The sequence below is a fragment of the Schistocerca americana genome, chromosome 2 (genome assembly GCF_021461395.2).
Source record: "Schistocerca americana isolate TAMUIC-IGC-003095 chromosome 2, iqSchAmer2.1, whole genome shotgun sequence".
Lineage (NCBI taxonomy): Eukaryota > Metazoa > Arthropoda > Insecta > Orthoptera > Acrididae > Schistocerca > Schistocerca americana.
The window spans coordinates 638,521,163-638,535,091 of NC_060120.1; the positions used below are offsets into that span (position 1 = coordinate 638,521,163).

The following is a 13,929-nucleotide window of genomic DNA, read 5'->3' on the forward strand; positions in this document are numbered from 1 at the left end:
GTCACCGGTCACGATTCTGTTTAACAATGGTTCTCCTTCGTCCTCATAACGTGACAGAAAGTCTAATGCAGAGGCCATTCTTTGAGTTTTGTGGTGGTCGGTAAGAATTTTGGGCACCCATCGTGCACAGAACTTACGGTAACCCAATCTTGCTGTCACTATCTCGTACAAGAGAGTCTTAGAAATCTGTGGAAAACCAGTAGACAACTCCGACATTGAGAAACGTCGATTTTCACGAACTTTTGCATCAACTGTCTGAACGAGTTCATCAGTCACCAATGATGGTCTACCACTCCTCTCTTCATCATGAACGTTTTCTCGTCCACTTTTAAATAAACGTACCCATTCACGGACAACTCCTTCACTCATAACTCTTGGTCCGTACACGGCACAAAGCTCACGATGAATAGCTGCTGCAGAATATCCTTTGGCTGTAAAAAACCTTATGACAGCACGCACTTCACATTTGGTGGGGTTTTCTATTGCAGCACACATTTCAAACTGCCACAAAAACTAAACTAGCGCAGGTACGACGTTCACTCGACCACGGCTTGATGCCGACTGACCTGTTGAGTGCGTGAACGCACAGATGGCGTCGCTACTCCCCCCACAACCCGCACTGTGACCAATCGGAGGTTACTTTCTGAACCGCCCTCGTATCTCAGGAGCCACTGCCCCACATGCGTATTTCCATCCACTGCATGCTGCAAGGAGCAAATATTAGCATGGGTACAAGAGCATGACCACTGCATACTCAACCCAAAGAAAATATTAGCCAGGGCTGATGGGTCATAGTAGATGTTGATACATGCTGATGGTGAAATCCACTCTAGGTGTTGTATGCTGCTTTCCGAAAGCACACCATTCAGGCAGATGATGAATGTATTCTCAAGTGCAGGGTGTAAACATTGGATGAAATAGAGCGCTAATACTTTTTCTGTTATCTCTGGTAAACAAAATTAAAACCAGCTGCCCGACCACATGTATTCATTCATGTGCCCACAGGTTACTGCAGGTTAGTGTTATCAATTGCCAGATGAAGTACTTATGAAAGTGATATGGGGCTATGAGGAGAAGAGAAATGCAGATTACTGATGATTGTGGAATCTCTCTCTCTCTCTCTCTCTCTCTCTCTCTGCACTGTGTGTGTGTGTGTGTGTGTGTGTGTGTGTGTGTGTGTGTGTGTGTGTGTGTGTAAATGTACAAGTATCATATAAACCATCTTTTGTTGAAGGAAAGTTTTTGCGGAGTGTAAATACTTAAGGATTAAAATGCACCACTCAATGAAATGCCAAAGGCAGACCGAAAAGAAGGAAAATTTGCTACCTTTTTGAGTATCCTATGATGAGCTAGAGCAAAATACACAAACACACACACATAGAGATTATCCATGTGTATGAAAGTGTATGTATTGTGTATGTTTGTGTATTTTACACTAGCTTGTCAAAGGGTAGCTCTAAAATTATTAAGTTTTCTTTCTTTCATGTGTGCCTATTGACAACTCAACACCTCTGCTTTTTAATGAGTAGTCTCCTTTAATCCTAAAATACAGTATCCTTTTTGAGAGGACATAGCTGCAGTAAACTGCTGCAATAATCTTTTATAATTTTAAGTGTTAATGTAACTTTTTCGTACTAATAAGTTGGATAAAGAGAATGATATAGTACATTTAAAAAAACAAAGAAAGAGCAAGAGGTAAATATCTCCTTGCTGTAGAATGTGCAAGACATATTTATAGTTATAACACACACTGAATTATTAAAGAGAAATTATTGTTTGGAGAAAACTTGTTTACCTGAAGTAATTTTGAAAGATGCGTTAGCTCTGAAAACAGAGCTTGTAGAGATGTATCAATATGTAATATAGAAATAGAATAAAAACTCAAACTCACCACCTGAATTAGTAAGAGTGATAAAATCGTAAGTGGATACAGTGGATCCAGCACTGTTATGTGCTGTCATTCTAAGTGTGTACCACGTCTCAGGGCTGAGGTCAAGCACAGGGAAGTCAATCTAGAAAGAAATGTGTAGAACACAACACTTAATTTTTATGTGCATGGTTTGAATCTTTTGCAGAATATAGCATACAGAAAAAAATCTCAGCTGAACTTAACTACAGGTTCCATAATCATTTGTGGCAATGCCAACACAACACAACACTAAGCTAGTACTTATCATAGTCATCCAGTCAACACTGATACTCTCTATCCTGTGGAAAGAACCTCACTGTTTAAGAATGTAACAAGAAAATGGCTCATAATGTCTCATTCGAATTAATGACTAGTCACATGCACTATGATTTCCACACACCTCTGCCATTTAAAACAAGGCATGAATCTACAGGAAACCATCACGTATAAATTGATGTAAATCATAACAGGTAGGAGGAAATTTGTAGAACAACAGAAAAATGGTTCTGGATCGACACTTAGAAAACAAAAGGGCTGGAAATTAAGGGAACCATACTTCTTATACACATTCCAGAAGATTAAGGAAACATTGTTTTGAGTAAATATATCAGAAAACTAATGACATACAAAGAGTAAGTTGATTAATGAGCCTATTCTCAATTTGTACGTTACAAAGCTACAGCAGTACCCAGAGACTACTTTTCTTGAATAACTACAGAGAATTATACTTTCAGGAATAATAATTCCAGATAATTGTAATATAAATACACACCTACATCGGAATGCAAAGCAATGAGCTGTAGCAGGAAGACAGTGCTATGGAAAAATTAGTACAAGTCTATGTGAATAAAGGAAATTACTCAATTAAGAGCACATACCAACTGTTGGCTTTTATTGTGGTGGTGTTGGGATGCGAGGATGGAAGAAAAGTTAGAGAGAGAGAGGGGAGGGGGGGGGGGACCGGGGGGGAGGGGGGGGGGGGGGGGAGAAAGAGAGAGAGAGAGAGAGAGAGAGAGAGAGAGAGAGAGCGAGAGAGAAACAATAGTTAATGGATCTTTGTAATAAGCTACAGAAGTTGTTTAACAAAAATATTGTGAGAATAAATAGAAAAAAAGCTATAGTGTACCTGCTGGTATTTCAGGTTGTTAGAGACCAATGTCCACTCATGTTGCTGCCTTGGCTTGTATTCAACAACTAGAGTAGTAATAGGGCAGCCACCTGTCCCCCATGATCCAACATTCAATGATATGGATGTAGAGTTGACCCTGATCAAATGACTTTTGCTTGGAGCTATTGGTGCTGTATGAACGAAATGAAAACAAACAAATCTGTTATACTTATCTACATAACTAATAGAGCAGCAGCTTTCTATTGGCAGAAAGAGATAACATATTTCCAAATTTTAATTCGTATATTATAGTTACAAAATAATCATTGGAAGAATTTATTAAAGTTTAAAAATATTAATTTTTACGATTATTAACAGCAGGTTTTCATTTTTCCTCTTTGCCATATAGTAAGTACAAATTGGGATAAATGGTGGAAATAATAGTAAATCAGACTGGAGTTTCTAGTGTTTTCGTGTTGATTAGATGAATGTTTTATGCCATCCTCAACTGTGCTTTACTGCTTGGAGGCATCAAAAAGCTATAAAACACAGAACAAAGGTTATCAAATTCATAGTCGGATGGCTCAAGTAGTAAAAGCCCTCAACATTTTACTTTCACCATTAATCTCTTTCCTAGCTTGCAAATTTCACAGAAGCTGTCCTGCATACTTGATGGGACTAGCACTTCTGGAAGGAAGGATACTACAGAGAAATGGCTTAGCCACAGCCTAGGGTATTGTTTTCAGAATGGCTTTTTCACTCTGTAGTGGAATGTGCATTGTTTTGAAACAGCAGGAAATGCACTGGCAGAAGTATACCCGTGAGAACAAGTAATGATTTATGCTTGTCTAGCCTAGTTGGTAAGAGCATTTCACATGAAAGGCAAGTTTCTGGTTTCAAGTCACAAGCTGGCACATAGTTTTAAAGTATTAGAAAGTTTCAAAACACTGACACTCCACTGCATAGTGAAAGACTGATTCAGGAAACAATAAAGTACACTTCAGGAAGAAATCAAAGAATATGACAGTGGTCCCACAGGCAGTACAAAGCCAGATTACTAAAACTGCAGCAAACTGTATGAATTAAATAAATATTACATGAACCCTGGCATCTTTCAGACAATGACAACACTAATTAAACTCTTCCATAAAAGTGTAAATACAAGCTACTGGCTAAGCATGGACACTGAGCAGTACAGCACTACATCTACATCTACACCTACACCTCTAATCCACCTTATGGTTGTGTAAGGTTTGTGGAAAGAATGATTGCTGATAAGTTTGCATGTGGGCTCAAATCTCTCTAATTTTATATATATCCCTTGGGGTATGCCCAAAGTTATTTCTATGTCTGAATACTTCTCTCCATTCAGAATGACAAGCTGTGTTATGTTTGCAAGAAACTCTTCAACCCAGTTACACAGTTTATCTGAGTTCCATATGGTCATATTTGGATCATTAGATGATGATAAGGAACTTTTTTTACCTATGCTGATTTCTACAGAGGAAAATTTCGGTTTCTAGAAATGTCATAATTGTGATCATAAAACATGTTTCAAAATTTTGTAACAGACCAAGGTCAGAGATGTAGGCCTATAGCCTTGCACATGTGTTCAACAACCCGCCTTCAAAACGGGAATGACCTGTGCTTTTTTTCAATCATTAGGAATGCTTTGTTCCTTGGAGACCTACAGTACATTGCTGCTGGAAAAGGGATAAGTCACTCACATACTCTGTGTAGAATTGAACTGTTACACTATTATGTTCTGTCTCCTTTCATTTGTTTAGTGATCTGAGCTGCTTTTCTGTGTCTTGGTCATTTCTTTTGATATATTTCATTTTGTTCATTCCTACAAAAATTTAAAAGAGGAACCCCACTCATGATTGAAATATATTTGATCTAATGGCAACAAACAGACCGGACATCTTTGAGGGTGTTCACATGAAAAATGGTATCAGTGGCCATGATACAGTTGTGGCAAAAATCTTTACAAAGATCAAAGAGCAATTAAAATAAAAAGCAAGATATATGTTTTCAGTAAACTAGGTACAAAAGCAGTAGTGTCATATCGCAGTGAGGAACTTGAAACTTTCAGCACGGGGCAGGAGCATGTAGCGTAACTATAGCTCAAGTTTCAGAGGATAGTTGACCATGCACTGGACAGATATGTAGCCAGTAGAACAGTTCATAATGGGAGGGATCCTCCATGGTATATAGTCATTGTAAAGAAACTTGTAAAGAAACAGAGACTACTGCATAACAGGTGTTAAACAAAGTATAGGACTACATAGGTGCTGAATGAAAGATGATTGGTTGTCAAGAGAGCAATGTGTGAAGTCTTCAATGACTACTATGGCAGAATATTGTCAAATGATCTTTCAGAAAACCCAGGCTGTTAGTGGCACCAAAGTTAGTGTGCAGTCCCTAGCGAATGAGACAGGAACTGAAATTGAGACTAGCAAAGCAAAATCTGAAATGCCTTACTCCATTTTTAAGTGTTTCTTTACAAAGGAAAACTCAGGATGTTGGCCTCAATTTAATACTTGTGCCACGGAAAAGATGAAAGAAATAAGTATTAATGTCAGTGGTGTGGAGAAACAGCCAAAATAATTAAAACTGAACAAAGCACCATGGCACAATGGAATCCCTTTCAGATTCTACACTCCTGGAAATTGAAATAAGAACACCGTGAATTCATTGTCCCAGGAAGGGGAAACTTTATTGACACATTCCTGGGGTCAGATACATCACATGATCACACTGACAGAACCACAGGCACATAGACACAGGCAACAGAGCATGCACAATGTCGGCACTAGTACAGTGTATATCCACCTTTCGCAGCAATGCAGGCTGCTATTCTCCCATGGAGACGATCGTAGAGATGCTGGATGTAGTCGTGTGGAACGGCTTGCCATGCCATTTCCACCTGGCGCCTCAGTTGGACCAGCATTCGTGCTGGATGTGCAGACCGCGTGAGACGACGCTTCATCCAGTCACAAACATGCTCAATGGGGGACAGATCCGGAGATCATGCTGGCCAGGGTAGTTGACTTACACCTTCTACAGCACGTTGGGTGGCACGGGATACGTGCGGACGTGCATTGTCCTGTTGGAACAGCAAGTTCCCTTGCCGGTCTAGGAATGGTAGAACGATGGGTTCAATGACGGTTTGGATGTACCGTGCACTATTCAGTGTCCCCTCGACGATCACCAGTGGTGTTCGGCCAGTGTAGGAGATCGCTCCCCACACCATGATGCCGGGTGTTGGCCCTGTGTGCCTCGGTCGTATGCAGTCCTGATTGTGGCGCTCACCTGCACGGTGCCAAACACGCATACGACCATCATTGGCACCAAGGCAGAAGCGACTCTCATCGCTGAAGACGACACGTCTCCATTCGTCCCTCCATTCACGCCTGTCGCGACACCACTGGAGGCGGGCTGCACGATGTTGGGGCGTGAGCGGAAGACGGCCTAACGGTGTGCGGGACCGTAGCCCAGCTTCATGGAGACGGTTGCGAATGGTCCTCGCCGATACCCCAGGAGCAACAGTGTCCCTAATTTGCTGGGAAGTGGCAGTGCGGTCCCCTACGGCACTGCGTAGGATCCTCCGGTCTTGGCTTGCATCCGTGCGTCGCTGCGGTCCGGTCCCAGGTCGACGGGCACGTGCACCTTCCGCCGACCACTGGCGACAACATCGATGTACTGTGGAGACCTCACGCCCCACGTGTTGAGCAATTCGGCGGTACGTCCACCCGGCCTCCCGCATGCCCACTATGCGCCCTCGCTCAAAGTCCGTCAACTGGACATACGGTTCACGTCCACGCTGTCGTGGCATGCTACCAGTGTTAAAGACTGCGATGGAGCTCCGTATGCCACGGCAAACTGGCTGACACTGACGGCGGCGGTGCACAAATGCTGCGCAGCTAGCGCCATTTGACGGCCAACACCGCGGTTCCTGGTGTGTCCGCTGTGCCGTGCGTGTGATCATTGCTTGTACAGCCCTCTCGCAGTGTCCGGAGCAAGTATGGTGGGTCTGACACACCGGTGTCAATGTGTTCTTTTTTCCATTTCCAGGAGTGTATATGAATCTGCAGCTGAGTTAGCTCCTCTTCTGTTTGTAATATTGTAATCTATCATAGATCCCTCAAACAACAGAAAGTGTCCACAAAAAAAAAAAAAAAAAAAAAAAAAAAAAAAAAAAAAAAAAAAAAGCATAGGTAACATACGCCTACAATAAGGGTAGTAGAAGTGATTACAAAACTTTCGTCCAATAGTCTTGACACCAACTTGTTGTATAATCTTAGAACATAGTCTGAGCTCAAACATAATGAGGTATCTTGAACAGAATGACCTCTCTGATGCCAACCAGCATAGATTCTGAAAACATCAATCATGTGAAACCCAACTCACACTTTTATCACTTGACATACTGAAAGCTTTGGATCAAGGCAATCAGGTAGATGCATTATCTCTTAATTTCCAACTCAGTACCACACTTTTGTTTGTTGTCAAAAGCATAATCATATACGGTATCAAGTGAAATCTGTGACTGGATCAAGGACTTTTTGCTAGAGAAGAAACAGCATGTTATCTTGCATGGAGAATCATCTTTTGATGTTGAAATAACTTCAGGTGTGCCCCAAGGAAGTTTGTTGGGACCCTTGCTGTTCGTGTTGTATATTAATGACCTTGCAGACAATATTAATAGTGACCTTGGGCTTTTTGCAGATGAAGCAATTATCTGTAATGAAGTACTATATGAAATAAGCTGCATAAATATTCAGTCAGATCTTGATGAGATTTCAAAGTGGTGCAAAGATTGATGACTTGCTTTAAATGTTCAGAAATGTAAAACTGTGCACATCAAAAAATGCAAAATGAAGTATCCTATAATATCAATGAGTCACAGTTGAAATCAGTTGATTTATACAAATACCAGGGTATAAAATTTTGTAGAGATATGAAATGGAATGATAACAGAGGCTCAGTTGTGGGTAAAGCAGGTGGTAGACTTCAGTTTATTGATAGAATAATGGGGAAGAGCAATCAGTCTAGGAAGGAAATTGCTTACAAGTCGCTTGTGTGACCCATTCTAGAATATTCCTCAACTGTGTGGGACCCAAACCAAATAGGACTGATAGGGCAGCATGAATGGTCACAGGTTTGTTTGATCCATGGGAGAGTGTCACAGAGATACTGAAGGAACTGAACTGGAAGACTCTTGAAAATGAACATAAAATATCCCAAGAAAGTCTGTTAACAAATATTCAAGAACTGGCTTTAAATGATGATTCTATTAACACACTACAATCCCCTGCATATTGCTCATCTAAGGATCATGAGGATAAGATTAGAATAATTACTGCACACACAGAAACACTGAAACAGTCATTCTTCCAGCCCTCCATATGTGAAAGGAAAGAGAAAAAACTCTAATATTTGGTACAGTGGGTTGTATCCTCTGCCATGCACTCACAGTGATTTGCAGAGTATAGATATAGATGCAGATGTAGAAATAAAGTGCAATATTCTCTGTGAAACTGTTTTGGAACAAGATTTTAGTATCACAGATTTTTCTGTGTCATCCTCTGTTTCGATGTCATTATGGTCATAGTGCATCTGAACAGATGGCTTCAGTCCACTTACTAATTTACATATGATCACAACTTCTTAGGATTTCCTGTCAAGTCGGTACACAGAATTTTACTTTTGAATTTGTTGAACACTTCACGCATGGCCCTTCTTCATATGCTAATTTCCGTTTCATTCAATTTTTGTTTGTCCTTGAAGCTTTGGAGATGTTTAAATTTGCAGTGAATTTTTCTTTGATTTTGTAGCTGGTTTCTAACATGAAACCTGGTGGATATTTTCAATTCACCGCGATTTTGCTCAGCACAAACCTACCTAAAGTGTATTGTGCAATGTTCTTGAAGTCTGTCCATTGGTGCTCAATATTGTCAGTGCAGGAGAACAAATTTTCTGTTGGCCTGCTAGGGAATCTGAAATCTGTGTCTTGTTACTCTTGTTAACCAGGAAGAACTTTGGATTCCTATATATGGCTGTGTTCCGTGATGCTCTAATGGCCTTATGATAACTGATTTCCTATTCTCTGCTAACTGAGCCAAAAGTTTAGGTCTGTTTGTCACTGACAGGTCTAAGATATTATTTCCATGAGTTGCTTCTCTGATTAAATGCTAAAGTTAACTTTTGGATAAAGCACTTGGAACAGTTTCAGTCAATTCTCTTTCTCTACTTCACCCCCTAATCACTTGAGTCTACCTGTCTACAGCTGGTAAGTTAAAATCTTCATGTGAAACTATAACTTGACCAGAAAATGTATAAAAATATTCTCCAAGTTTCCCCTCAAATGTTCCCCCACTGCTACTGCTGAAGCAGGGGCTTTATAAAAGCATCTGATGACCAAGTTTGATTCCTATCTGCATCCAAATTATTTCACATTCTGAATCTGTACTAATCTCACTAGATATTATCTGCCACCAGTGGGTAACATATTTATGCAATATACACTCCTGGAAATTGAAATAAGAACACCGTGAATTCATTGTCCCAGGAAGGGGAAACTTTATTGACACATTCCTGGGGTCAGATACATCACATGATCACACTGACAGACCCACAGGCACATAGACACAGGCAACAGAGCATGCACAATGTCGGCACTAGTACAGTGTATATCCACCTTTCGCAGCAATGCAGGCTGCTATTCTCCCATGGAGACGATCGTAGAGATGCTGGATGTAGTCGTGTGGAACGGCTTGCCATGCCATTTCCACCTGGCGCCTCAGTTGGACCAGCGTTCGTGCTGGACGTGCAGACCGCGTGAGACGACGCTTCATCCAGTCCCAAACATGCTCAATGGGGGACAGATCTGGAGATCTTGCTGGCCAGGGTAGTTGACTTACACCTTCTAGAGCACGTTGGGTGGCACGGGATACATGCGGACATGCATTGTCCTGTTGGAACAGCAAGTTCCCTTGCCGGTCTAGGAATGGTAGAACGATGGGTTCGATGACGGTTTGGATGTACCGTGCACTATTCAGTGTCCCCTCAACGATCACCAGTGGTGTACGGCCAGTGTAGGAGATCGCTCCCCACACCATGATGCCGGGTGTTGGCCCTGTGTGCCTCGGTCGTACGCAGTCCTGATTGTGGCACTCACCTGCACGGAGCCAAACACGCATACGACCATCATTGGCACCAAGGCAGAAGCGACTCTCATCACTGAAGATGACCCGTCTCCATTCGTCCCTCCATTCACGCCTGTCGCGACACCACTGGAGGGAGACGGCCTAACGGTGTGCGGGACCGTAGCCCAGCTTCATGGAGACGGTTGCGAATGGTCCTTGCCGATACCCCAGGAGCAACGGTGTCCCTAATTTGCTGGGAAGTGGCGGTGGGGTCCCCTACGGCACTGCGTAGGATCCTACGGTCTTGGCGTGCATCCGTGCGTCGCTGTGGTCCGGTCCCAGGTCGACGGGCACGTGCACCTTCCGCTGACCACTGGCGACAACATCGATGTACTGTGGAGACCTCACGCCCCACGTGTTGAGCAATTCGGCGGTACGTCCACCCGGCCTCCCGCATGCCCACTATACGCCCTCGCTCAAAGTCCGTCAACTGCACATACGGTTCACGTCCACGCTGTCGCGGCATGCTACCAGTGTTAAAGACTGCGATGGAGCTCCGTATGCCACGGCAAACTGACTGACACTGACGGCGGCGGTGCACAAATGCTGCGCAGCTAGCGCCATTCGACGGCCAACACCGCGGTTCCTGGTGTGTCCGCTGTGCCGTGCGTGTGATCATTGCTTGTACAGCCCTCTCGCAGTGTCCGGAGCAAGTATGGTGGGTCTGACACACCGGTGTCAATGTGTTCTTTTTTCCATTTCCAGGAGTGTATATTCCAGCAGCTGGAGTTAAGATTTACACTGCAGTTGAAATCTAGTTTCAGCCAGCTTTCTGTGCCTAGCACCATATAAGTATTGTTACTGTTTATAAGTGAGACCATCTTTAGGACTTTTGATAGATGCTTCTGTAGTTAACTAGTACTATATTAACATTTTCTTTCTCTGATCTGCTATGATGAATGTCACCCTGTCTGGACTGAGAGTGCATCTTTTTGGACCCGTGAGAGACGTATACCACATGTACGCTACTTCTTGTAGTGCATACCTGACATATTAAGAGGGGAGGGTTGGGGGTCCTACATTTCTCCAATTAATAGTGGAGGTCAAAATATCCACATCCAAGATTGTCACAGAACTGTCTGAGCCTCTGGTTTAAGCCTTTCACTCATATCCAAACCAGAGAACTGTGTCAGTCTCACTTTTGCCTTCTGCCCAGAGATTTGTGATCCTGCCACTGTTTGCCAACCACCATCAGCAAATTTTGATCAACAGGGATATGAAAATCAGGAAGTGCAGTAGCAACAGGGATCCCAGGAGGTGCTATGTGTTCTAGAGGTGCTAAAGTATTCGTCTCCAGTGCCCTGTGCAACCACACTCCAGGACAGCAGCCAAGAACAACACAGTTTCTAATGACTTACAGACAGTGACCAATTTCCCCAGGATCTGTACACAACAGATAAAGTCCACATCCATCTTTAACCAATTTTTTCTGTATCACAAGTAATTTAACACTAATGCAGAAAGTTAATGGGTACAATCTAATTTCTGCTGCTATGCTACTAAAGAAAGCCATTTCACACAAAGCTATGCATTAAAATATGCACCAAAAAACTTATAGTAAGTTAGTAAACACTAGTTTACTTAATGAAATTACTGGTAAAATTCACCTCTTAGAAGAGTATGTGAAAAACACAGACTAAGCTAAATTACCACATATTTCAAAAACTATTACAGCTACAGGCACATCCTATCAGCTCTACGTCTGCTACTACACTCTCACTACTTGCAGGCATACAGTCTCACTCTAAACTATGTTTTGCCATTTTCTATTTACTGACATTGATGTAAATATGCCTGTCATGAAATCTGAGGCAGTAGTGACAGAGCGGAAGATGTCATAACTCTTGAAGTGAAGTTATTGCTTTTACTCACAAGTTTTATTTCAATATAACATTATAATTACATGTTACTGCCATTCAACATTGCCATTGTCCTGACAAACATACAATTCTATATTTAGTTGCTTTATTCATTGCTTATCTTTGACATCTGTCTAGTAGAATGTGTGTGTGTGTTCACTAACTGTACATACAACCTAGTATATTTGCTTCTAAAATGGTAAACCTTAATATGTTGTACTATCCTTCCTACTATCCTTCCTGTAACTTGTGTGTAAAACAATAATTTTTCAAAATATGGCTTCAAGAACCACTATTATACCCATTCATTTCATTTACCTGTGCCCCGTGTATGTGATGTAATAGTCTCTGAGGGTGCACTTTGACCAAGCTGGTTGAAAGCTTGGAGATAGAACTGATACTTAGTTCCACACTGGAGCCCATCGAGAGTGAAATCATTCTCTTCTGCTGACAACTTTATTTTCTCCCATTCTCCAAATTCCCTTTTGTAATTCAAGTAATATCCTGTAAGAAACAAATATCATTATTGTCATTAGACTTAACATGGAATTACTTTTATATACCACATTTAGCAGATGAAAACAATTACTGTGTTAAATCTTTTTTAATTCAATTCTCTTTCTATTTCAGTTTCTCTGTTCACTTTCTATAGCTCTTTATCTCAAAATTTCTGTTTACTTTTTTATTACATGAAGGTATGCTATCATATCACTGGAAATTTATGGATGGGAAACAAATAATCACAAGAGTGAAGATAACCACTCACTGCACAATTGAAGCACTGAGTAATCAACAGGATTGAAAACATTGTGATGCTTTTGAGCAATGTATTTTTCAGAGCAATACACACACAAACACACACACACACACACACACACACACACACACTGGATGCATTGGCCTTCTGTACCATAGTTTGTTTGTGATGTCGTGACCATGATTTCAGGGGTGAGTGGGGAGCTAAGGATAGCTCCACCTACTAAAACCCAACATATAGACAGCCAGAAGAGAAGGGGGTGCAAGGGAAACAAGTGGGACTTTCCTCCTGCAGTTCAGGCAGTACATATGTTCTTACTGATTTGGCATGACAGCACACTCCATAACAGCAACAGTACAAAAAGGTACTATACTGTTAGACTGCCAGTGTTGGCAATGCTAAAACACAAAACACTAGTGCCTTGAACTTAAATGACTTCTATTGATGGTGGATGAGAGGAGAAAAAGGCAGGGAGGAAGAGAGGGATGGAGGGAGTGGTGGCTGAAGGCAGAGAGGAAGAGGGAGAGGAAGCAAGGGAATAGGACAGGAATATGACAGGAATGTGACACCACGGAGCTTTTCATAGCACACTGAGTATGATGAAGTGGAACCGTAGATTGAGAGGGGAAGATAAAACAGAGCTACTAAAACTTGTGAGTTTAAAGAAGAGTTTGTAATGTTGCTGACCTTTCAAGTGCCTCAGCCAATGTCTTCTCTATAGTTCAATGGCAAATACAGATGGTCATAAAATTCTGAATAAACAAATTGACATTGTCAGTAACAAGCAAATTACAGTCAATGTACATTTATGTTGACAGCCTAGAGCTTGCAGTTCTAAATTTTGAATGCATCAAGTTTTACTGACTCTTAAATGTTGAATATTTCTGTAATTAAAATGTTCTTGTACAGAATATTTATATTGTTGTAATCAGTTAAAAGTAAGTTGTTCTTTGATCGATAAGAATCAGAAAAATTCAATACATAAAAGAATTTTGATACTTCTTGTAAACACTTTATATGGAATGGATAGCAACAACAACAACAACAATAATAATAATAATACAGAGTTACATGAGGAATGTTAT

At 41.4% G+C, this 13,929-nt stretch overlaps 1 protein-coding gene across 1 annotated transcript in view; it reads right to left on the bottom strand.

Moving 5' to 3' along the window:
- Nucleotides 1–13,929, bottom strand: part of LOC124595367 (Down syndrome cell adhesion molecule-like protein Dscam2) — a 266,443-nt gene that overhangs the window by 77,858 nt on the left and 174,656 nt on the right. Inside the window, exons 13-15 of the mRNA XM_047134085.1 lie at nucleotides 12,406–12,591; nucleotides 3,036–3,208; nucleotides 1,892–2,012 (exon numbers count right to left, since the gene is read on the bottom strand). Of these exons, the coding sequence (XP_046990041.1) occupies nucleotides 1,892–2,012; nucleotides 3,036–3,208; nucleotides 12,406–12,591 (480 nt within the window). The remainder of the gene's footprint in view (nucleotides 1–1,891; nucleotides 2,013–3,035; nucleotides 3,209–12,405; nucleotides 12,592–13,929) is intronic.